The sequence below is a fragment of the Nerophis ophidion genome, linkage group LG18 (assembly GCF_033978795.1).
Source record: "Nerophis ophidion isolate RoL-2023_Sa linkage group LG18, RoL_Noph_v1.0, whole genome shotgun sequence".
Taxonomy (NCBI): Eukaryota; Metazoa; Chordata; class Actinopteri; order Syngnathiformes; family Syngnathidae; genus Nerophis; species Nerophis ophidion.
Window position 1 is genome coordinate 16,798,302 of NC_084628.1, and position 25,685 is coordinate 16,823,986.

The 25,685-nt window shown below is 38.9% G+C and overlaps 1 protein-coding gene across 2 annotated transcripts in view; it reads left to right on the plus strand.

Moving 5' to 3' along the window:
* p4ha3 (prolyl 4-hydroxylase, alpha polypeptide III) overlaps positions 1 to 25,685 on the plus strand; it is a 36,282-nt gene that overhangs the window by 3,332 nt on the left and 7,265 nt on the right. The window contains exons 2-12 of one of the 2 annotated variants that reach the window (XM_061877343.1): positions 1,045 to 1,199; positions 1,393 to 1,616; positions 9,749 to 9,898; positions 9,960 to 10,011; positions 10,071 to 10,234; positions 10,342 to 10,503; positions 18,769 to 18,833; positions 21,381 to 21,540; positions 21,645 to 21,707; positions 23,744 to 23,812; positions 25,398 to 25,494. In XM_061877343.1, the coding sequence (XP_061733327.1) occupies positions 1,045 to 1,199; positions 1,393 to 1,616; positions 9,749 to 9,898; positions 9,960 to 10,011; positions 10,071 to 10,234; positions 10,342 to 10,503; positions 18,769 to 18,833; positions 21,381 to 21,540; positions 21,645 to 21,707; positions 23,744 to 23,812; positions 25,398 to 25,494 (1,361 nt within the window). The remainder of the gene's footprint in view (positions 1 to 1,044; positions 1,200 to 1,392; positions 1,617 to 9,748; positions 9,899 to 9,959; positions 10,012 to 10,070; positions 10,235 to 10,341; positions 10,504 to 18,768; positions 18,834 to 21,380; positions 21,541 to 21,644; positions 21,708 to 23,743; positions 23,813 to 25,397; positions 25,495 to 25,685) is intronic. The other variant, XM_061877344.1, reaches the window with a different exon arrangement.

A 25,685-nucleotide genomic window follows, 5' to 3' on the forward strand; every position in this document is an offset into this window, starting at 1 on the left:
TATCTGCCTATTGTGTTGCTAGTGTTTTAGTGAGATTATATGGTACCATGTAAGTCGGAGGGGTGTGGCCACGGGTGTGTTGACCGCCAGTGTCTCTGAGGGAAGTCACGCAGCTGCAGCAGGACGCAGGCTCCGCCGATGTCTCCGGTAAGAGCCGACTTACTACCACAATTTTCTCACCGAAAACTGCCGGTTGACATGTGGTCGGGATCCATGTTCACTTGACCGCTCTGTTCCATAGTAAAGCTTCACCTTCGGGAAGTTTAAACAAGGAAACACCGGCTGTGTTTGTGTGGCTAAAGGCTAATAGCTTCCCACCTCCATCTTTCTACTTTGACTTCTCCATTATTTATTGAACAAATTGCAAAAGATTCAGCAACACAGATTTCCAGAATACTGTGTGATTATGCAATTGAAGCAGACTACTTATATCTTGGATCGGGCTGGAAGATAATGTCCGCAACAACCCGAGACGTCAAACGCCCGAGTCATCATACGCGTCATCATACCGCGATGTTTTCAACACGACACTTCGCGGGAAATTTAAAATTGCAATTTAGTAAACTAAAAAGGCCGTATTGGCATGTGTTGCAATGTTAATATTTCATCATTGATATATAAGCTATCAGACTGCGTGGTTGGTAGTAGTGGGTTTCAGTAGGCCTTTAAGTCACAAAATGGGTTGCTGGACAATTTTCCATTGACAATCAGAGTAAAATCTGTTTTTACTAATGACCAACCTGAAACAGCATTTCATTACGAATGTCTTTTGCATGCATTTTCCTGAAGTAAACCGATGTCTTGTGTTCTTGTACATTAGTTTGGGGGTCTTCAACGTGAAGCTCGCCACCTTGCCCAGAGTAAAATGTGCATAAACTCTCCCACTGTTAAACTCAGAAACATAAGCTTCTTTTTCACAAGACAAAGGAGAGTAAAATCAAATGTTGCCATTTTGTCAAAGTAGCTTTAATGGTCGTTCATGTTGGAAACATCTAAATTGGATTGTGCTGTTGTGCCTAATAAAGGGTTAATTCTATATTGCAGGTTTTATTCCAAGGTGTCGCACCTGCACAGTGACACCTACAGAGGCTCGCCAAACGCCATGGCCAACCCACTGGTGGCGTTCACCCTCATCAAACGTCTACATTCCGAGTGGCTCAATGTGGTTTACAGCCATGAAGCCTCAGAGAACGCACAAGGTAAACAAACAAACATGGTTTTTGAAACAATATATGTATATTATTATTAGTAATAGTAATAGTGTTATCTATATATATTTAATTTTATTTTCATTATTATTTTTCTATTTTATAAATTTTTTCAACACACACGCACACATCTGGTGATGATGACTCAGCCCCCCCACCCCTCTGTCCTCTGACCCACATCCAGCCCTCAGGTCCAGTTACGAGGAAGAAGAGGCCAACTTGCCCAAACTGGAGGACCTGCGGGGGGCCGCCAGGGGCCTGATGAGGTTGCAGGATGTGTACGCGCTCCACGTGGCCAGCCTGGCGAGTGGTCGCTTCCGGAGAGTGGCGGACGGAAAACTGGTGGACGTTTACAAACCGTCTGTGTCTGTGTCGCTGTCTGGTGATGACTGCTTCTTGGTTGGAAAGGTACATTATTACAGTTGTTACATTATGCACTACAACAGGGGAGAGGGACTCATACGGATCTCGCGTGAGAGGAAGAGGTTGGGTCAATCATTTTGCAGTGGAAACTGCCACTCTATATAGCAACTGATGCTGTGGTCAACGTTGGAATTGCCACAAAACGCATTTTAATAGGGAACTGCACTTTTTTGGGGAATTTTGCGTATGGTTGTCAATCAGTAAAAAAGACATGACGACGGATGTATTTTTTAATGCATTCCAATTCGTAAATAAAGTCGGCTAAAAATGGAGCCCATAGCAGCCTATAAAGCCGTTAAAAAACATCCAAAAAGGTCTATTAAGGTTTTATAAACATGCTTTAAAGATATATATTTATTATATACTATAATAACATTTAATATCTACATATTGTGCTCATTTTAAGCATAAGCGGCTCAATAATTTCAAAAACGCAGTTGGATTTTTTTTCAACTCCATCCATCCATCCATCTTCCTCCGCTTATCCGAGGTCGGGTCGCGGGGGCAGCAGCCTAAGCAGGGAAGCCCAGACTTTCCTCTCCCCAGCCACTTCGTCCAGCTCTTCTCGGGGGATCCCAAGGCGTTCCCAGTCCAGCCAGGAGACATAGTCTTCCCAACGTGTCCTGGGTCTTCCCCGTGGCCTCCTACCGGTTGGACGTGCCCTAAACACCTCCCTAGGGTTGCGTTCGGGTGGCATCCTGACCAGATGCCCGAACCACCTCATCTGGCTCTTCTCGTTGTGGAGGAGCAGCGGCTTTACTTTACTTTACAGCTGGCTCTCGAAAAGAGCCAGATGAGGTTTTTCAACTCCATCACTGGTTATTACTCACTGCAGAATTCATGAGAGCCGACAAGCATAATAAAATATCACTTACAATACAAGGTTTACTGTCATTACGATGCCGACTGCTAGGATGTTCATATGTTCCCATTTAGATGTTAGATTTTTGTGAAGAAAAGGGCGGTGGAACCAAGCGTCCTTTCGTGTCATTCTTACCATTTCTGGGATGAAATTGGCTTTCCCAGTGTACCAACTTATTGGAATACGTCCTCACCCTTCTACTATCCATCCATTTCTACCGCTTATTCCCTTGGGGGATCCTTCTACTATCCAGGTGATAATAGGATTGATATCACTAATAATTGGTTAATATTCATGTCACAAAATGTAAATGGAGTATTTATATATCGGTATCTGGAGGGTTACTTATTGCATTAAAAAAAATTAAAATCCATCCTCATGTCTTTCATGAGGATTGTAAATGGTAATGCAGCACACCTTTGAGATATTCTCTAACACACTCTCCTGCCACATTAAAAAGTGGATGGTGCACACCTCAAATTTGTCACGTTTCATGTGTCATGTAAACTGCGACGAATGGGGCAAATGAATCCCCTTCCTGCTGGCATAAACACTTTGTGTCAGAGGTGTCAAACTTTTTTTCATTTAGGTTCTATTTTATTGAGGAAGTTGTCATGATCCGTGGTCTGGCTCATGTTTTGTTTAGTTATGTTCTGTTAGATTTGGACTCCATTAGTTCCTGCTTTGTGCACATTGGGTGTTTGTTTTGGTTACCATGGTTACTATTTGGTTTCACCTGCCTCTGATTAGTGTTTGGCACATTCACCTGCTGTTGAGCACTAATCAGAGAGCTATTTATTCACATTGCTCGCCAAACTCGAGGTGGCTTCATTGTTTGCTTCACGCTCATGTCAAGTAAGATTTGTCTGTTCCCTAGCCTATGCTAAGTCTTAGCTTCCCGTTTGTTAGGCACACTTGCCTTTTTGTTGTTTTGCCTGTATCTTGGTTGTTGGATGATTTATGAAGAATAAATCAAGTCCTACCTTCCCGCTTTCGTCCGGAGTTGTCAAGTTTTGCATCCCGGGAGAACAAACCTTGCAGTGAGCTGTGACTCCCCCTATGTGACAGAAGTCACCTTCCTCAATCTGTTCATTAAGAGCAAATACAAAATGGCTGCTGTTAACTTAATGCTGCTTTTCATTTACCTGGGAAGTCTGAGCTAGGAATGATGTCATATCCGAGTTGTGAGCGTTACATTGACGATGTCGGAAATCGAGATGGCCACATCTACGAAAGCTATTTTTGTGCGTGCTTTGACTGAATATAAACAACTTATGGGAAAATATTTACTCTCTCTGCAAACATTAAACGGGGTGGATGAAGAAGAAACACAGACACTATATATACCTCATCAAATAAATGCAGTTTACACTATTTTTTGATTGATTGAGACTTTTATTAGTAGATTGCACAGCACAGTATATATTCCGTACAATTGACCACTAAATGGTAACACCCGAATAATTTTTTCAACTTGTTAAAGTCGGGGTCCACGTTAATCAATTCACTACAGTGGCATTATCGTATACAAATATAAAACAAAACATTATGTATGTGGCTGACTTACTGCCAAGAAAACTAATCGGAAGTTCAAAAAACTGATTTTATAGAAGTTGAAATCATTGTTTACATCCAGAGCAGCCATTTCTAAAACCAACTCGGGGGTGGTGAGAGTCGAAAATCAGACCTCGTGGTGCGTTCAGTTGAAATTCCGACTAGGTACTCGGAAATTCCAACTTCCCGGTACAAATGGAAATCACCATGATGTCAGGATCTGACTTTATTTGTGTATGAGGTTCCTTCCATGACCTTTTATTTTAATTTTTCTTCCTGTTTGCCTTCACAACTCTTCTGGTTTAATCATTGTCACCCTCACCTTTTCCATGTTGCCAATCAGGCCCCTTTATAAACCAGCCTGTCCTGTACTCGATCATTGTGTCTTATTGTGACTGGTTTTGCCCGTGCAAGCGTTTTCTCTGCACTTCCCAGGTGCATGAATCCTACTATTGTCTCTGCATTTAGGGTTCAAGACCGACAAAGCCTAACATGGGACACAACGAATTAATGAAGTGTTCGTATACAGAGAAATATTTGGCACGATCTAACAGAAACGTTTGTAAATGGAGATTCCTACTGTAGCTGTTGGTTTCAGGGTGTGGTTGTAGAACCTTTACACGAGTAAATGTCATTAATTAGTATCAACTGGTGTCATTGCTTCACGGTGGAAGAGGGGTTAGTGCGTCTGCCTCACAATACAAAGGTCCTGTAGTCCTGGGTTCAATCCCAGGCTCGGGATCTTTTTGTGTGGAGTTTGCATGTTCTCCCCGTGAATGCGTGGGTTCCTTCCGGTTACTCCGGCTTCCTTCCACTTCCAAAGACATGCACCTGGGGATAGATTGATTGGCAACACTAAATTGGCCCTAGTGTGTGACTGTGAGTCTGATAGTTGTCTGTCTATCTGTGTTGGCCCTGCGATGAGGTGGTGACTTGTCCAGGGTGTACACCGCCTTCCGCCCGATTGTAGCTGAGATAGGCGCCAGCGCCCCCCGCGACTCCAAAAGGGAATAAACGGTAGAAAATGGATGGATGGATAGAAGGATGGTGTCATTGGACCTGTTAGCATAAGCAGCAATGTTATTATTAATTAGGTTGGAGCAGCCATTTGTTGCTAGGCAGAATTACAGTAACCTTACAGTCAGTATGTCTGCTGCTCACAGTGCCTTGAACACAACTGGATTCCCCAGCGCGCTGGTTGGAATCCAAAGCGTCTTATTTCACGTGAAGATGAGTCTGCAGTACGGGGAGCCACAATGCCACAGCGCATTCCAGCGCAGATGTACGGCGGTGTGATGTGTCAGGGCAGGGAGACGAGTGGAAAAGACATTCTCTCATGCTGCAAACGGTGTTTGGACAAAGATGAGGTCACGTGCACACGTACGTGCTCGCGCCCAAGGTATTGTCAGTCAAGCAACTGCCTGCATATGTCTTAAAAGCCTTCTTTTACGACTCTTGGAGTTCATTAGGGATCCAGGGCTATGCGCTGTTGTTTCTGCTCCACACAAGGGCAAGATGATTCTGTTTCAAATCAGAGATCATAAATTGCATGTGAATACTGAGATCAACAACAACAACAATATTGACTAAAACGTCATAATATATTATAGCCATGGATACGAGTACTTTAACGGGACGTTAAGAAGTATTTTCCAAAGTGCTGGAAAAATGAGTGTATAGAGAATTTGAAAACATTTGTCTTTGACTTTATCTTGTTTATTCATGAGTATGGTTTCAGAGAAAAAATATCCGGAAAAAAATGGCGCTGCAATAAGATTGCAACCATTTTAGATCATAAGAAATATACTCTCAGCATTATTTTACATTTGTTAAATGTTGTGGTTATTAAACTTTTCCTTTTTATTTATTTTTTTTTTTTTTCACCAAGTACCACATTAGAATATACTTGGCTCTCCAAGTACAGTATATAATAAATAGATCAGTATATATAAAATATAGATATTATATATATGTTATATTTTATATTGCTACTATGGTACATTTTTAGTCTACTTTATACCTGCATTATCCTTTCCATTCTTACACTTTCCATCCTTTGTAACTGAGCTACTGTGTGGAACAATTTCCCTTGTGGATCAATAAAGTTAGTCTAAGTCTAAGTACCTTCATACTGTATGGCCATTATTTTAGTCAAACTTGAATAATGCTATCCGGTAACAGTAGAAGAGGAGGTCAAACACAAATACAAATAGACAGAGTAGATATTGAAATTGGAAATTAAATCAAATTTCTGGGTGTAATAATTGATGACAAAATGAACTGGAAATCTAATATAAAAACATTCAACATAAAGTGGCAAGAAATAAATTAATAATGAAAAATGCTAAATATGTATTGGACAAAAAAAAACACTCTATATTCTTTACTGTTCACTAGTGTTACCATATCTGAGTTATTGTCTAGAAATATGGGGAAATAACTACAAAAGTATTTGATTGATTGATTGTTGTTTATTGAGTATGTCACAGTCAGTTCCATATCGTACATGTAGTACATAATATACAAACATATATCCAATGGCAATATCATTATTTCACAAAAAAATACAATAAAATTCCATCCATTTTCTACCGCTGGTCCCTTTTGGGATCGCAGGGGTAGCTGGAGCCTAGCTCAGCTGCAATTGAATTAAGAAAATTAAATCAAATTAAACATATCTCAAATGGGTAATGGGAAGAAGTATAAACTTTTTGAAACCCTCGCCTTTTTTTACGTAGTTCACTATTACTAATATCCAGTTTCCTCTGGACCACATTGTATCACATTCATCTGGATCCACACAACTCGGTTTGCCCAGAACGATGTTCTTACAATTCTCAATATATCATCATAAGTAAGTCATATAAGTCATTCATTCTCATATTCAAAATGAGCCTAGACCTCACTAAACCGAACCAAAATATTAGATTTGTACAATTTCTTAAAACGCTCAATGTTTGAACTGTGGGAGCTCATCACTCAGGCTGTTCCATATTTTCACCCCACAAACTGAGACACAAAAACTTTTCCTTGTGTTAAGTGCTACAGTGTGTTTATATTTTGCCGTTCTTCTGAGGTTATACACCACATCTCTTTGTATGAATAAGCTTTGAATATTTGTAAGCAATCTATAACTTCTTGCTTTAAACATGATAATCCCTGTCAAATATTCTACTAAATGTGGACATTTTAACAGTTTTGACCTTAAAAATAACCTATTTGTCTGCTCCTTGAACCCCACATTATGCATAATTCTAAGTGCCCGTTTTTGTAAGATTGTTAAGGGATGTATGTTGGTTTTATAATTATTTCCCCAAACTTCTGCACATTAACTTAAGTAAGGATAAGTGAGTGAAGAGTAAAGTTGCCGGAGGGATTTTCCATCTAGCTCTTGTCGTCCTTTTGCCAGCTCTCCAATGCTTCTTGATCATTTTAAATGAATATATTTATTATATGCTTTCCAATTAAAATTTTTATCAATTATTACATCGAGGAATTTACTTTGCTCAACTCGCTCAATGTTAATCCCTTCAGTCATAATTTTTATTTGTGTATTTATCTTTTTATTTTCAAATAGAAATATATTCGTACACTTCAGTCACTAACAAAGTTACAAAAAGTATTAGTTAATACATGAGAACATACAAACCCTTTATGTGTTGAATCAAAAATAATAAAATTCCACAATATAGTAAATATGCAAACTGCTAAAATGATGTACAAACTAGCAAACTATAACCTGCTCCCCAAGAATGTACAACAATGTGTCTCAAAAAAAGAGGAGAAATATAACTTTGGGGGAAAATGCAACTTAAAACATGTGTTTGCACGTACAAGACTTATCGGAAATCGCTACTTTCCCGAGCGCGGCGCACAGGAGGTGAACTTGAGAATGGGTTAAATGCACAGGACAAATTTCACCACCAAATGTGACCATCGTTGGGACTTTAAAAAGTGGCGAAGCTAATGCCATTCTACTGGGAGATGTAGTTAAGCAACATAGCTGGTGGTGTCACTGGTGGTGGCACAGACAGGCTCCATATTTGCTTGTGAGTTGTTGTTGTGGGTCAATGCAGTGGCGGGGAGATGACAAGCGCCACTTGGAAGGGGAAGAGGAGAGGTTTAATAGCCCATGGAGTATTGCAGGGTGAGAACAAGGAAGACAACAAATAAGCGGCGTTTGGTCATTTTAACGTGAAAAAAATTATATCGATACTATGATATTTTCTTAATTCATATGGTGTTTAAAAATATATCGCTATATCTTACAAACTCGATATATCGCCCAGCCCTATGTGTCAAGTACCAAGTTATTTGACTCTTTTTCACACCTATGGATCATGTTTTGTTTTGGTCATGTTTGGTTTGGTTTTTTGGACATTTGGTTCTGTCTTTTCACTTCCTGGTTTGTTTTTGTTACCATAGCTACTCATTAGTTTCCCCTAGTCACGCCCCGATCATCAGCCTCTCACACCTGTTTCTAGTTACCACGGCCACTATTTATGTCACTTGCTTTCTGTTTATCGTTCTGGGATTTTTGCATTCTGCCTCATGCTTTCATTTCTAGTACAAACCTCCACGCCTTGCCACGCTGCTAAACCTTTGGACCACGCCACGTAAGATCCATGTATTCTTTTGCCCAAGTGCTGTTTTTGGTTTATTGAGTATCTTTGTTAGCATCTTTTGTTTATTTAGCCATGCCATTGTGCTGTTTTTGTTAACGTTTTAGCATAGATTATTATCCGCCATTGAGCGTGCTTTTTGTTTTGCCTTTTGTTTTTTAGTAACAAATAAAAATGTACTTACATTCATGCCTGACTCGTCCCGCATCATCCTTGCATCGAGGAAGCACAAAATCCACAGTTATGGCATGACACTCTTTATTTTTTTTAAACATTTGTTTATTGGATTTTTTACATATACAGTCCATAAATACAACTTAACCCATGTTATTTTTTCTCTCCCAAACAAGTGACCCACAACAAGTATATATCAAATAAAAAAATAAAAAAATAAACACGTGAATAACATGCATCAGTCAAATATTGCCATATGCCACAGACAACTGCTCTTTTAAAATGTCCCCAATATGGTGCAGCAATACACAAAAGCAGACAAAAGGCTCATCAATTATCCACCTTTTAACTACCAAGTTCTTTGACTCTTGAGGTGTTCAGATGCGAAATTGGCTTAAAAAAAAGTTAGCATGCTAACATTAGCATGTGTCGAGTACCAAGTTATATGAGTCTGAGGCATTCGGCTGAAAAATTGCCTGAAAAAGTTAGCATGTTAATGTTAGCAATGCTACCTAAGCCCGAGCCAATCAGTGGCCTCGATATTGAACAACGCAGTCTCATTGTTTTGGACTCGTCTAAAGGCCAATGCTAGAGTAGTTTCGGAATTTTTAACCATTTTTATGCTTGAAAATGCTTAATTTAGGGCAAAATTACATAAAATATGGTTTGTTACTGATAAAACAAAGCTAACAGCTTTGATGTTGTGTTCAGATAGTTTAGCATATATTGATTGGCTTAGATTGCAGTGGTTTTAGTATTTTTATCGTACAAAATGTATCAACGTGACCCTTGAATTTAAAGGATTTACTACAGATGTGGGTTTTCCTGTGACAACACCACGGAAAGGGTGGAAAAGTGTGATGATAACCATAGAAGCATCTCAACGTATGAGTGTCTTGACACAGGTGGCCTACGAGCAGGAGGACTACTACCACTCGGTTCCATGGCTGGAGGAGTCGGTGCAGCTCTTCAGGGGCTCGGGAGGAGAGTGGAGCCCCGAGAACGAGGGCACGCTGGAGGACGCCCTGGACCACCTGGCATTCTCTCACTTTAAAGTAAGCCGGGACACTTGTAAAAACTGTACCACAGTCCTCTGATTGTCTCTCATTGTTTCAGACGGGAAACATCTCCCACGCTCTGTGTCTGTCTCAGGAGTTGCTGCATCATGGTAATCGCTTTCACAAACACATGATCAATGTTCCATAATCCCACCTGTTCACCTTTCAGACCCAATGAATGGAAGGGTCTTGGAAAACGTTGAGAAATACGAAAGGTTACTGACAGCAAGGCCGCCCGCGTCGCTCCGTGACCCAGGCCTGACGAGACCCACATCCAAATATTTAAGAACCAGGGACGCTTACGAGAGACTGTGCCAGACCCGAAGCTCTCAGGTAAACTTTGCTTCCCACTCACTGTGACTCAAGCAATTTAGCAATACAGATTAGAAATAATCTGTTCCAGGGTCAAACTGTTGCCCTCATAAAACATTTATCATCAGAACCGCAGACTGTTCTGCGACTACTTCACCAACGGGAGCCCGGCGCTGACGCTGATGCCTGTAAGACGTGAAGTGCTGAGCCTGCAGCCGTACGTGGTCAGGTACCACAACTTCATCACAGACACGGAGTCTGACGACATCAAGACCCTCGCCAAGCAGGGAGTAAGTACTTTTTTAAATTATTCATTTGGTTCAACCTGTGTCTCTTTATTGTTCCCACCTATCAGTACTTTGGGTCACTTCAATATAGTAATTATTTTTGGCGGCCTTGTTTGGTTTTGTTCGTCTTGTAGTGAACACACAAAGCCTGACCGGATTTATGGATACATACTTTTCTGAGTCGAATTGAACTGAATCAGCTTGTGGGTTTAGGGATTTCACATGTTCAATATTAGAAATACTGTCATTAAATTCCCTCATGGAACTTTTATGCCATAAAAGTGCTTTCTGGAACCAACCGCGTTGCAACTTTCCGTCATATGAACAAACAGCAAAAATAAATTATTGTCTATCATGCAAGTTCTCAACTGATAGCTCATTTTACTTCACTACTGGATGCAGCAATATACATAAACAGGATTATTTTACCACTTAAAGTTAAAGTACCAATGATTGTCACACACACACACTAGGTGTGATGAAATTTGACCCATCCTCTTGTTCACCCCCTGGTAGGTGAGGGGAGCAGTGGGTAGCAACGGTGCTGCGCCCGGGAATAATTTTAGGTGATTTAACCCCCAATTCCAACCCTTGATGCTGAGTGCCAAGAAGGGAGGTAATGGGTCCCATTTTTATAGTACTTGGTATGACTCGGCCGGGGTTTGAACTCACAACCTTCCGATCTCGGGGCAGACACTCTGACCAATAGGCCACTGAGTAGTTGCTAGGCAGTATTTGAGAGCACTAGCTGACCGAAGTCAGCTAGTGTTCCGAAGTCAGCTAGTGTTCTGTCGAAATAAATTCCTCGTCAAAATGAGCTAATAAACATTTTCTCGAGTTAAATACCCATCAAAATGAGGTGCCGCAAAAAAGAGCAGATGAAATATAAACATTTTCAATCCGGTGAAATGATCTGGCTTTGCAGCTAGTTAATTTTACTTGATAAAACTAAATTAAAATGTGTGTATCTAGAAATTAGCAAAGCTTATAAGCTAGAAATAAGTATTTTATTCTTGAAATAGGCATTATTCAACTCGCAATTCTTAAATAAAGCATCCTCGAGATGTTGCAGAATCTTTAAGCAAGATTTTATATGTGGGGGAAAAAACAAAATAACATATTTGAACAGTTATTTTCTCAGTGTTGTCATTTCTAAACTACAATAGACAAAATATAATTCTTCACGCTAAAATTATGATCAATAATGTAAAGTCAGTGACCAAAAATAAGTAAATGACTCTTAAACTAGATACATTTCTAGAAATAAAAATTTGTCACTTCCTGTCAACTCTCTGAGGGGACTTAGCTGGCATCTTCGAACTGCTTTAGATACAGTGCGAGGCACAGATTCGCTGAAATAAAGCGAATTGGAAGAGCCGTTAGCCTCAAGCTAACAACCCCCACAACAATTCAAAGCGGTTGCCTCGTAACCAGAAGCCACACTGAGATTATATGGCGAGAGTTCAAAGCTGTTTTATAGTGTTACCGACCAAACAGAGGGATCTCAGTTAAGCAATATGTGAAGGTAGGCAAACACAAACATTTACAACGCTAAAAAAATCTTGTGGCGTACCTCAGGGATCAATACTGGGAACAAAATTGTTCAAGCTCTACAAAAACAACATTTGTAAAGTTATGAAATACTTTTTTTTTATTATTTGCAGACGATACAAATGCATTTTGTTCAGGAGAGAACACACAGAAGCTAGTTCAAATAAAAACAGAAGAAATCAACAAATTAAAAAGATGGTTCGACCAAAACAAACTATACTTAAATCTCAGTAAAACTAAAATAGTATTAGCGAAAGCCAAACACAGATACAAATAGACGGAGTAGACATTGAAAGAGTAAAATAAATCAAATTTTTGGGTGTAATAATTGATGATAAAATAAACTGGAAATCTCATTTAAAATATACAACATAATGTGGCAAGAAATACATCAATAATGAGTAAAGTAAAATATGTATTGGACAAAAAAACCCTCCATATTCTCTACTGTTCACTAGTGTTACCATATCTGAGTTATTGTGTAGTAGTATTATGGGGGAATAACTACAAAAGTACACTTCAGTTGCTAACTGTGTTACAAAAGACCTCAGTTAGAATAATACATAATTGAAGCAAGAATATCGAAATTACACAATATAGTAAATTTGCAAACTGCTAAACTTATGTACAAAGCAAACATTACCTGCTACACAAGAAGACACAACAATTCTTCTCAAAAAAAGAGGACAAATAAAACTTCGGAGAAAAATGTAACTTAAAACATTTGTACGCACGTACAACACTTATGGAATGGATTAAGTAAAGAAATCAAACAAAGTCTAATACGATCCAGTTTAAGAAACAGTTCAAACTTAAAGTGTTTACAAAGTATGAAGAAGAAGAACCATGAAAAACATTTTGAATTCATTGATAATCTTATTCATCTCACTGTATAAAATACAACTTACTTTATTTTTTATTATTTATTTATGTAATTATTTATTTTTAGAGTTCTATTATGTATGGAGTAAACTGTGTACAAATTGAAAACAGGAAGTGAACAATAGTGTTAACAATTGCTGTGTAATGGAAAAGAGGTATGATTAGATAAGCTCTGCTTCGTCCTACCTTTTCGAACATGTTGTAAAGAGAAACTGGAAATTGTGATGTATCATGTTTGAAACAAACTCAAACCATAAACCAATGTACCCATCCCTAATACTGTATATTAAAAGAGAAACACTTAAGGATTATATCAAATCCCTATTTTACATATTTTTCTCAATAAACTTTAATTTCACAGTTGGTTTAGAGCTCTGTATTAAATATAAACACATGTTTTGGATTTAATATCGCACCCCTGAATCAGAGTAACCACTACACTCCCTTGGGATGCTGTTGCCATGGGAACTGCTGCTATTTTTTTTTCTTTTAATCAAACTCCAGTTGAATGAAAGCATCCAGAACAAACCATTGGAAACAATGAGTGGGTCACATTGCAGCACATGAGGAGGTGATGATAATAAAGTTGAGGAAGAGACGTTCTTGTCTGCACTCTTGTCAAGAAGGAAAAACGCAAAAAGGGAAAAAATTGCTTTCAAGGTTTTCCAGCTGGAATCTGCCATCTGGTTTGTCGCCTTCCCTTGAAAAGTAGAAAAAGACTTACCATATTTGGCGCTTCCTGTGACTTTCAATATAAGTCCATCCAGACCTAGATTGAATTTAGGTTTGCACGCAAGCACATCTACGCATCACATGGTTCGATGTTTTTCTTCTCTCAAGCTCCTCTCTCTTTGACAGCATTTGTGAGGTACGCGCGACCAATTTTAGCAACTATAGCGTACATTCGTGGCGTTAGTCGACGTTATCATCAAATTTACACATCTGGCCATGAATGCAGATACAGTATGTAATAAGGGACGCAAAATCGAGGAAATTAGAAATACATTTCCACCTCTTAGATATCAGTATAAACTATGGCTGCAAATGTACTTGCATATAATCAATGTTATTTAAACTGTAATCTTAAATTAGGGCATGCAGGTTTGCCATTTTAGCTCATTGGTTGATCAGTCAGATGCTATTCCCTTAATAAACACAACTGTCATTCCAACTTTAATGATATCAGAAATAGAGCTGCTCCAATCGATCGACCGCCGATCAGTATTTCCTCATTTCCGTGGAAAAAGTGTGTTATCGGTCGATGTCGATCAATGCCTTTCAATGCCAATCACAAAAACCGATCCCTGGCTAACAGCCGACCGTGTATGTCCACAGTGCGTAGCTGCTCCCCTAAATTGATAATCATCACCTCAATTAAACTACATTTCCTACAAGTACCAACATCAGTGGAGGATGAGGCTAACTATGTTAAACACCGAGTAAGAGCAAGCAGGGGCTGACAAGAATGCATGCTAATCACTAAACCAGCTGCTAAATGTTAGAACTGCTCCCACAGTGGAGTGTTTTTAAGTCTCGTCTTAAGACCCACTTTTATTCTTTGGCTTTTAACACTACGTGAGTTGTGTGGTCCTATGTGTTTTCTGTGTTGTTTTTTTAATTTTTATATTAGTTTTATTTTTTATTCAGTCATTGGTGGAGCTAAGGATATTTGAATATTGTTTTAACTATTGTTGTGCTGCAGTTTGGAAACATTTATGTTGTTTAAATGTGCTATACAAATAAAGTGGATTGGATTAGATTGGATTAAAACAACACAAGGAATTAAAAGTGCAAATGCAGTGGTTAGAGTGTCCGCCCTGAGATTGGTAGGTCATGAGTTCAAACCCCGGCCGAGTCATAACAAAGACTATAAAAATGGGACTCATTACCTCCCTGCTTGACACTCAGCATAAAGGGTTGGAATTGGGGGTTAAATCACCAAAATAATTCCCGAGCGCGGCCACCGCTGCTGCTCATTGCTCCCCTCACCTCCCAGGGGGTGGAACAAGAGGATGGGTCAACTGCAGAGGATAATTTCACCACACCTAGTGTGTGTGTGACTATCAGTGGTACTTTAACTTTAAATTTAAACCACCAAACTTTCAGGAAGATCGGGTAGTTAATGGCTGTTAAGGGGGCGATCTTGGTGTTAAAAGGCCGAACAGAAATGCTAACACTCGCATGCTAACAGAATTAGGCATGAACCAAGTTATGACTTACCATGAATTGATTAACGTGGACCCCGACTTAAACAAGTTGAAAAACTTATTCGGGTGTTACCATTTAGTGGTCAATTGTACGGAATATGTACTGTACTGTGCAATCTACTAATAAAAGTATCAATCAATCAATCAATCAATGACTCTGAGGGATACAGCTAAAAAAAGTTAGCACATTAGCAGTTAGCATTTGTAAAGTACCATGTTATGTGACTTTGAGGTATTTGGCTGAAAAATTGGCTAAAATAAAAGTTAACATTCAGGTTGTCAGACGGAGCACTTCCCTGCCTCGAGGTTGCAAGGTCGTGTTCCTCAGGATGTGTAAAGACAGGCAGGAAAAGCAGCGTGCAGGCAAGAGTCTTTTAATCCACAGAGAACAGTGCAAAAAATCCAAAAAGAAGTAGCGAACAAAAATTTACTGTCATCAAGTGTGACTGCATTGAACATAACTTTTCGCTCATAGCGAGCAAAGTTCTGTTGAGTGGCAAAACCTTGTATACAAAGTACACTTAGCAACAAGAAATTAAACCAAAAGGAGAGCATGCTGGAACGTACATTTATTTAAACCTAGAAAAAAGCGCTCAGGACTAACACTAAATTGCGGGAAAAAAACAAAAACACAAAGCAATGACAAAAATGTTATTAAAACATTTTCAAACAGGTTCCATGTTCAAAAGCTCCTCTTAGCGGCTGATGTATGATGTATACGTGCAGTGACTAAGCCAGGAAATTGATCCCTTTGCCAGTCAGAATCGTAACAAATTATCGTGATTTGGATGCAAATATATTTTTCCGATATTTTTTATAAATACATAAAATAGTTAGTTAACACGTGTAATCGGTATCAGCCAAACTCACTCAAGGATGATCAGTATGGGAAACAGTAGCATAACTGATCGGAACAATTAGTGTATCAATAAAACATCACACACACCTAGGACAAGCCTAAGTAAGAAAAGCAAAACTGTTTGCAGAAATGACACTTTCCAAGTAAAAGCTACAAAAATACAGTAGGAGTGTCCGCATAAATGTGGAGAATTCCTAACATAAAGCGCCAAATCTATCTGTGGATATTTAAATGTATCCAGAGCCGGCTGCCGCAGATAAACCTATTTTTAATGACAATAAAAATTATCATTAGGATCTTTGACTAGCGTAAACATATCGCTTCATTTTACATTAGCCATTTGCTATGAGCTATGATAAAACCTTGCTTTGACATTGTATACAAAACAGGAATAAAAGTGTTATAGTTGCAGTCGATGGCGTGATCCCAGGTTGCAGAGAATGCAGGCGGTGTGCAAGTAGAAGATACCAAGCAGAGTATCCAGAACAAAGAACTTTGGCGTTGGACAAGCAGTCAAAGTCGGAAATGCAAAAGATAGCAAAACAATGTAGAGCAAGGCAAGAAAAGAAAAAAAAATAACACAAGAAGGCACAAGACGATCACTCCAACAATGAACCAGCGTCAGTGGAAGATAAACCCTCCTGATTAGCAAACAGGGACAGGTTAGGAGAACAGGCATCAGAAGCAATAGTGGAGTCCCAGACAGACAGGAAGAGGAACCCACATAAGATCGCTGGACAGGAACAAACACTAAACACTGGAAAAATAACACCAAGGTCCAAAACAGTCATGATGGATCATGACAAAAACTGAAGGAAAGCATCCCCTCAGTCAATTATTGCATTACACAGGTGTCCCAAAACTTTTGTCAGCATAGCCAACATTGTTTAGACTTTAAAAAGGGAATTTGTTTCTTATAGTAATGCGGATGTTTACAGTTAACTGTATGTTTTACTTACTGATCCACTCCCTCCCTCTGTGTGTGTATGAAAGTATAGCCAGACAGAACTTCCAACCAGGACCTCCGTGCAGGACGGGGTTGCTTTAAAGGCCTACTGAAATTAGATTTTCTTATTTAAACGGTGATAGCAGGTCCATTCTATGTGTCATACTTGATCATTTCGCGATATTGCCATATTTTTGCTGAAAGGATTTAGTAGAGAATATCAACGATAAAGTTCGCAACTTGTGGTCGCTAATAAAAAAGCCTTGCCTTTACCGGAATTAGCAGACGGTGTGCGTGTAACGTCACGGGTTGTAGGGCTCCTCACATCCTCACATTGTTTATAATGTGAGCCTCCAGCAGCAAGGGCTATTGGGACTGAGAAAGGGACAATTTCCCCATTAATTTGAGCGAGGATGAAAGATTTGCGGATGAGGAAATTTAGAGTGAAGGACAAGAAAAATAAATAAATAAATAAGTTTAAAAAAAAAAATTGCAGTGAGAGTGATTCAGATGTGATTAGAGACATTTCCTAGGATAATTCTGGAAAATCCCTTATCTGCCTATTGTTTTAGTGAGATTATACAGTACCTAAAGTCGGAAGGGTGTGGCCACGGGTGTGTAGACGCCAGAGTCTCTGAGGGAATTAAGTCACGCGCTGCAGCAGGACGAAGCTCCGCTGGTGTCTCCGGTAAGACCACAATTTTCTCACCGAAAACTGCCGGTTGACATGTGGTTGGGATCCATGTTCGCTCGACTGCTCTGATCCATAGTAAAGCTTCACATTCAGGAATTTTAAACAAAGAAACACCGTGTGTTTGTGTGGCTAAAGACTAATAGCGTCCCACCTCCATCTTTCTACTTTGACTTCTCCATTATTAATTGAACAAATTGCAAAAGATTCAGCAACACAGATGTCCAGAATACTGTTTGATTATGCGATTAAAGCAGACTACTTATAGCTTGGATCGGGCTGGAAAATAATGTCCGCTACACCCCGAGACGTCAAACGCACGCATCATTATACGCGTCATCATTCCGCGACGTTTTCAACACCACACTTGGCGGGAAATTTAAAATTGCAATTTTGTAAACTAAAAAGGCCGTATTGGCATGTGTTGCAATGTTAATATTTCATCATTGATATATAAACTATCAGACTGCGTGGTGGGTAGTAGTGGGTTTCAGTAGGCCTTTAAGGATGGAGGAATATATTATAAAACAAATTATTGGCCAGGCAACACAAATGATCCTCCTGGGTTTTGCTGGCACGCGCTCTCAACCTTGCTTTTTCATCTGTACACCGTTTCTTCCAATGAAAGCTTTTTACCGGCGAATGTATGTAGGAGTTTCTCGGCTATCACTCTCGAGTTCCTAGAAGTGCTGTAGGTTTTGGCACTGCTGAGTGGGTTTTCCACACTTGGCTTTCTTCGCACAGGGGGTTTGAAAAAAAAAAAAAAAAAAAAAAAAGGACAGAAAAGCTAATATGTTTGTGCAAAAACCTTGTTTCACTTTTATTGTCCGCTAATTGTAAAGCGTGGCACCACTTCACTTTCACTTCATCACAGATGATTGCAAGGCAAGGTCAGAACATCTGGAGACTTTTGGCCGCTGTCTGAACTTGTGGCTTAATGTAAATTTGAAGCATTAATTATCATAAATTTCACATGTGGCAGCTTTGGGAAAGGCTTTTCCACGCCAAGGCCTGACGCCGCCTGGATTTTCGGTCGTCTGCCATCTCGTCCTGTGGTGATCCATCTGTGCTTGCAATGTCAGGAGTAATATGATATTTATTTATTTATTTATTTTTGCTCTTTGCTGTCAAGTTGAGAAGATCCGTTGTGGCAGCTGGAGAAAAACAAGCCACGGTAGACTATCGCATCAGCAAGAGGTACTGTATGTTTTTTTATTTTTTATAATGTGGTCATTTGGGGGAATTTAACGCTCAATCAATTACGTTTGTAGTTGCATGAATTAATTAATTGGTATTTATACAAATACTATTTTTAATCAAGCTATGTAATAATTAATGATAATAATTCATAATTAAAAAAACATTTTTGAACTAATAAAAAAAATGGGTCAACTGAATGATTACAGTTGAATACTGCTATCCACTGTGGCTCGGGTCCCGAGACCCTCAGCTAAATAACGCAAATAATGGATGCTCCATTAAATGCTCGCCACTAATGACTGATAATGAAAGAAAATGATGACAATTGCTGTGCTTTTCAGTAAAGACAATATGCAGGAAGTGCATGTAAAAATGAAAGTGCTCAAACCTCATTCAGGATTTAGGTTCAGTTTAGGGGCTAATTTGGTTTACAGACTATTTCTATTCTTGTACCCATCACTGTTAATCATGCTTTCACTCCCTCTTTTATAGATAGCGCCTTTTTAGGATGTCTGGGAATCAACATTAAAGATTAAAACGTTGACAACACTTTTGCCTCTTTATAGCAACTTTGTGATACATTTTTACTCCCTAATCAACGCTTTTTTTTAGATAGCTACAGATCCGCAGTTTTGTACCTCATACTTTCCTCATGTTTACAGATTTATAACTGATTTCCTGTTAAAAAAAAAAGGCCTACTAATAGAGAGAAAATGCTTGAATGGGTAGGTTTTCCGCGTTTTAAAAACAATAATTTGATAAAAAATTGGGAAAAAAATCTGCGAATATGCGCGGAATCTACTGTGATTCTGATTTTTAGGTATCATTTTTTTACCTTTTATAATTGATTATTTATGTTAATCAACTACAATTATTCATAATTTATGACATTTATTATTTAAATATAGGTATATTTTTAAAATATATGGTTTCTGTTGGTACATTTTTTTTAAATCTAAATAAAATAAACAATGAATACTTTGCTACAAAAGAGTTTCTTCTTCAGACAGCAAAACTACCATACCGCATTGGTGTTTAAGCCGCACCCATTAAATTTTAGAATAAATCAATATTTTTACATATATCAGAAGCTCCAGACAATAGGCTGCAAACACTGTATTTAGTGGTACGAGTGATTTTATAAATATTTATATACATACCTTAATTGGTTTCAAATGGTGCATTTCACACGGCAGTAAAACGGCTGATCAAACAAAACAGAAGTCCTCGTCATGGGCCCACCAGCCACGGAAGCTAGCTCTCCAATCAGCTAAACAGACTCAATACCGCCAAAAGTGACCTTTTGGTGAATTTACGAAACTGAAACAATACAAAAAGAATGCTATTGTAAGTAAATAATATCAACACAGACACTTGTTAGCATATTCGCTGATGATTACATTAAGCTAGCGCGTACAAATATGCATGAAAACATGCCTACAAACATGACACATTAGACGGTTTAGTAAGTATAAATTGTTTTAGTTATATTGTAAAACTTACAAACGTTGCTTGGAGTGATGAATGAAGAATCTCTATTCAAGCAGAACCGCTTTGGACAAATAGTAGACAAAACGGGACAGACATTAGTTTTTTCCAGTTTTTAAACCCGCAGCACGTGCAGTGAGCGAACTCGCCCAAAAGATGGCACCTTAGCACAAACAATAACACATATTTTCAGTGTTCCTGTCAGTGTTGAATACAAAACATTATGGGCGTTAGTGAAGAAAAATCCACAAGTTTTGTAAACCGCGTAGGAAAAAATTAGCGGCTTATACTCCGGAAAATACGGCACGGTGGCACAGGAGTTAGTGAATGTGCCTCACAATACGAAGGTCCTGAGTTGTCCTGGGTTCAATCCTGGGCTCGGGATCTTTCTTTGTGGAGTTTGTATGTTCTCCCCGTGACTCCGTGGGTTCCCTCCGGGTACTCCAGCTTCCTCCCACTTCCAAAGACATGCACCTGGGGATAGGTTGATTGGCAAACACTAAATTCGCCCGAGTGTGTGAATGTGAGTGTGAATGTTGTCTGTCTATCTGTGTTGGCCCTGCGACGAGGTGGTGACTTGTCCAGGGTATACAACGCCTTTTGCCTGAATGCAGCTGAGATAGGCACCAGCGACCCCCTGCAACCCTGAACGGGACAAGTGGTAGAAAATGGATGGATGAGACAGACTTTTTTTGATTGATTGAAACTTTCATTAGTAGATTGCACAGTTAAGTACATATTCCGTACTATTGACTACTAAATGGTAACACCCGAATAAGTTTTTCAACTTGTTTAAGTCGGGGTCCACGTTAACTCAACAGCGCCTCTGCTGGTTGTGGCCAAGTAGTACACTCTATTGCTTATAGACATGAATAATTAACAATAAATTGGAATAATGGAAACTTCAGCTCAAGTTATTTTGCATCAGAGCTTTCTACAGCTCCAAGCGTCATGTTAAGGGTTAGAGGTCAAGGTTGCAGCCAAGATCATTTTTCCTGTCTAACATGCATTGCGTAGCATGCAAACATCAACATGTGTTACTGCTTATCATTCCAGTGCCTGGCTGAAGGACACAGCACACTCCATGGTTGGCAAGCTGGACCGCAGGATCTCTGCGCTCACGGGTCTCAACGTGACACACCCGTTTGGCGAGCACCTCCAAGTGGTGAATTATGGCATCGGTGGGCATTATGAACCTCACTTTGACCACGCCACGGTGAGTTCCGCTAAAAGACTCGACTTATGCAAAGAATGACTCGACTTATGCAAAGAATGACTTATGCAAAGAATGACGTTTCTTTTGAATATTTCCGTAACCAGTCGCCCTCAAGTCCTGTGTTTCGGCTGAATACTGGCAACCGGGTGGCCACCTTCATGATTTATGTAAGTGTTTTTGTTTTAATGACCAACGCATGTAGATGTTGCACCATTGAGGCACCAAAGACAAAAGCAAAGCATATTTGTATAATGGTTGTCATACACTGTCATCTATTAATCATTGCTATTTTAGCACAGCATGTCTTTTTTTGCACACTATTTCTATTGTCTGTTTCAAAGTCTTATTAAAAATAAAAACAAGTCATAGTTTGGCCGTGAGTGCCGCTCAACTCTGGAGCAACATCCTTATGAGCTCATCCTTAACACAGTCATGATTTTAGATTTGTTTCCTCTGCCTAGCATTGCCTCCAACCTCCAATTACAGTATGACTCCTTTTTTCTTGAGCCCTGTAACAGCTTTAACATGCGTCAGTCTCATCTGCAGTCTCTCTGCAGTATGTTTCATAGCGGCGGGTGGACTATGAAAACATTACATCTTCTTAAACAAAAGAACACATTTTTTTTTCAAGGGGAAGTCCACACCTTTTTTGGAATGGTGCCCATCATCCACAATCCTGGGGCAAGAACCAACATGTATTTCCCTTGTGTGTGAATTCTAAATAGTAAACAGCTGCTAGTAAGAGGAAGATACCAATGCAGGAACTGGAGATACAATCTATTCCACCAATAAAGCACTCAAAAAACCTCCAACACCATTTTATATACTGGCTTTAAATGTATAAGTAATGTAGTAACAGGCACACTCATGATAACATGTAATTTTTGGAATATTTTACTAATTTTAAGCACTACTGTAACTTCTTTCTCAGTTGCAGTGATTTTGCAAAGCGCATAGAGAGAGCACTTTTTTTGTTTGCTACCACTATCATGTAGCACTATTCCTAAACGTTTCAAACAAGAAAATAAGACAGTGACTTACAGTGTCTGCTCTCACTGGGATGTTGTATCTTTCAGTCCTTGTTCCCTTCTGGAGCTGCTAAATTTAGAATAATCCTCACTCCTCGGAAAGAAAATGCTTCCTAGCGATGGTTTTACACTGCGTTCCATTTGTTGAGAGCCCTCTAGTTTCAAGTTGGTAGCGTGTGGAATTTCAAAGTTGACCACAACCTTCTACTGTACAAGTGAGATGCACTATTTATGATTTCGTATGAACTTTTCCTTACTCAAAGACAATACAGCAGCAGAACAAGCTCAAGTTCCTACTCCTTTCTTATTTTATTGGGAGTCGTAGGTTGAGTTTGTAACGAACCCCAAGATGCAGAGAAGGTGGCAGGCATTGTGCAGGAAAACATGATTTAATCTTTAAAAATGAAAAAACACAAACCAGGAACTAGGAACAGCCAAACTGGAAAACGGGAAACAGGATCCAGCAAACAGGAACTAGCAACAAAAAGACAGCACGCTGCAAACAGCTACAGGTTCTATGAAAAGCATTAATGACAATAACCCAGCTCTGACGGGAGGACCAAGCAGGTTTAATTAGGAGTGGGCTGATTGACACCAGGTGTGGCCAGGTGACAATCAGCCGCATCTGAGGGGAAACAGCGCTCAGGGAGAAAAGCAGGAAATGACTAAAATAAAAGCGCTGACAGGAAACTAAGACATACACAGAGGAAAAACTAAAAGAAAACCAAACTGTCAGGGACAAGCCTGGCACTAACATTATTAAGTTAAAGTACCACTGATGGTCACACACACACTATGTGTGGTGAAATTACTCCATGCATTTGACCCATACCCTTGTTCCACCTCCTGGGAGGTGAGGGGAGCAGTGAACAGCAGCGGTAGCTGGCTACTCTCGCTAGTTGTACGACGCCATAAAAGTAGTTCCTCTGTGTTAGCGCTTACATTAATAGTGTTCCTATAGATTGGTTAATATGCAACTCACGGCATGTTGTTGTTTTTTTCATGTATTTTAGAGCACTTTGTTACCTGCTGCCTCTTACTAGCAGTTTTTTACCTTTTAGAATGCAAATAAAGGGAAAAGATGTGTGTTCTTGTCCCACATATGTATTGGAAATTATGTGAAAAATACAAATAGAAAAGTGCAGTTTCACTTTAAAGGGAGTTTGTATCCACAGCTCAGCTCTGTCGAGGCTGGTGGAGCCACAGCCTTCATCTACGCCGACTTCAGTGTACCTGTCATGAAGGTAAACACGGGAGCTGCCTCCATGTTGTTATTTTTTTGCTTCAACTAAGAAGCTATTATATATCTATTTAATATTATAGTTGCCCCTCGCTACTTTACTCTTTTAAAAAATGCTATTACAGTTATTTGCTGTTTAACGTTTGATTATGCCTATTGTTTGTACATTTTAGCTATTTTTGGCCAAAATTTAGCACTTTCAAGCTTAAAAATTGCTAAATGAACTTAAAATAAATGTCAACTACTGTACTATATTGCAAAATAGATCATCATTATCAAACAAGTTGCATTATTTTCAGAGGATTAGTGGTTGCATTCAGGATCTGTGTGTGTGTGCGTGCGTGTCTTATTTATGTCCATATGTATTACAGTACAGTATACAGTATGTGTTATTGTATATTACCATGACTACTCAGGTATATTATGCGAAACAAATGCAGAGGTGACTATGGGTGTTTCATGTCCAAAAGGCTGTAATAATGTGAACATGTTTATTTTGACGGTAGTAAGCAGTTTTTTCCAATGCTCTAACTATGAAGATATTTGGTTTATAAATTAGAATTATTACTTGCCGAAAATTCACTTGCCCGGTCTGGAACAATTAACAACGATAAACGAGTGATGACTGTATTATTTTTTTTCATCACATATATGCTTAAATGAATATTGTGTATTATTTATAGATTTGTTATACTACTTTTTTTGGCCTGAAGGGGATTTTTGTGCAAAACTTCACAACAAAATACAAAACGTAATTATATAGATAGAATAGATTGACGCTATAATAATATAATTCAAGTATCCAGTATATGATATATTTTACATATAATAAGATAAAAATAAGGTACAAATGAAGTAAAACATGTTTTTAATGTTAATAAAATAATGTAACATACAGCACAGGCCAAAAGTTTGGACACACCTTCTCATTTCAATATGTTTTTTTTATTTTCATGATTAAATAGTCATTGTAGATTGTCACTGAAGGCATCAAAACTATGACACCTGGGAAGTGAAAACCATTTCAGGTGACTACATCTTAAAACTCATCAAGAGAATGCCAAGAGTGTGCGAAAAAGTAATCAGAGCAAAGGGTAGCTATTTTGAAGAAACTAGAATATAAAACATGTTTTCAGTTATTTCACCTTTTTTTGTTAAGTACATAACTCCACGTGTGTTTATTCATAGTGTTGATGCCTTTAGTGACAATCTACAATGTAAATAGTCGTGAAAATAAAGAAAACGCAATGAATGAGAAGGTGTGTCCGAACGTTTAGCCTGTACTGTATAAGATATTTAAAAAAAAACCAGTACACATACTTTATTCCCATAATTGTTTTTACTTACATTTTTCACATTAGTTGCTAGGCAGATTATCACCTACCCCATTAGAAAAATAAAATAGTGTCATACACAATGCTGATTATTTGGCAATTTGTCTTTTATAGACAATTACAGAGTGACCCCTTTTTTAATTACAGCTCCATCAGCTGGTCCTGAAGTAGTATAGCCTTGCGTCCCCCTAAAGGAAATAGCTAGAATTCAGCCTTGTTCAGGTCTTAAAGAAGTTGTATTTGAACCAAACACAGAACTCCGCCATCTTCTGGTGGAATCTGCACAGAAGTGGAGCAGGAGACGACGACACCCTGCATGCCGGCTGCCCTGTGCTTATTGGCGACAAATGGGGTAAGGAACATGAGACATCTGTATTTTATGAACAATGTATTCAGTCACATAATTTTCGTGGGAGTTAAACATTTGCTGCTACTTGTACACTTCATAGTACGTACTGTACTCATAGTACTAGTACTAATACATGGGTTAAGTGTTTTCAAAAAAGTGACATCGCCAACTACTGGACTGCCATGCATATTGCG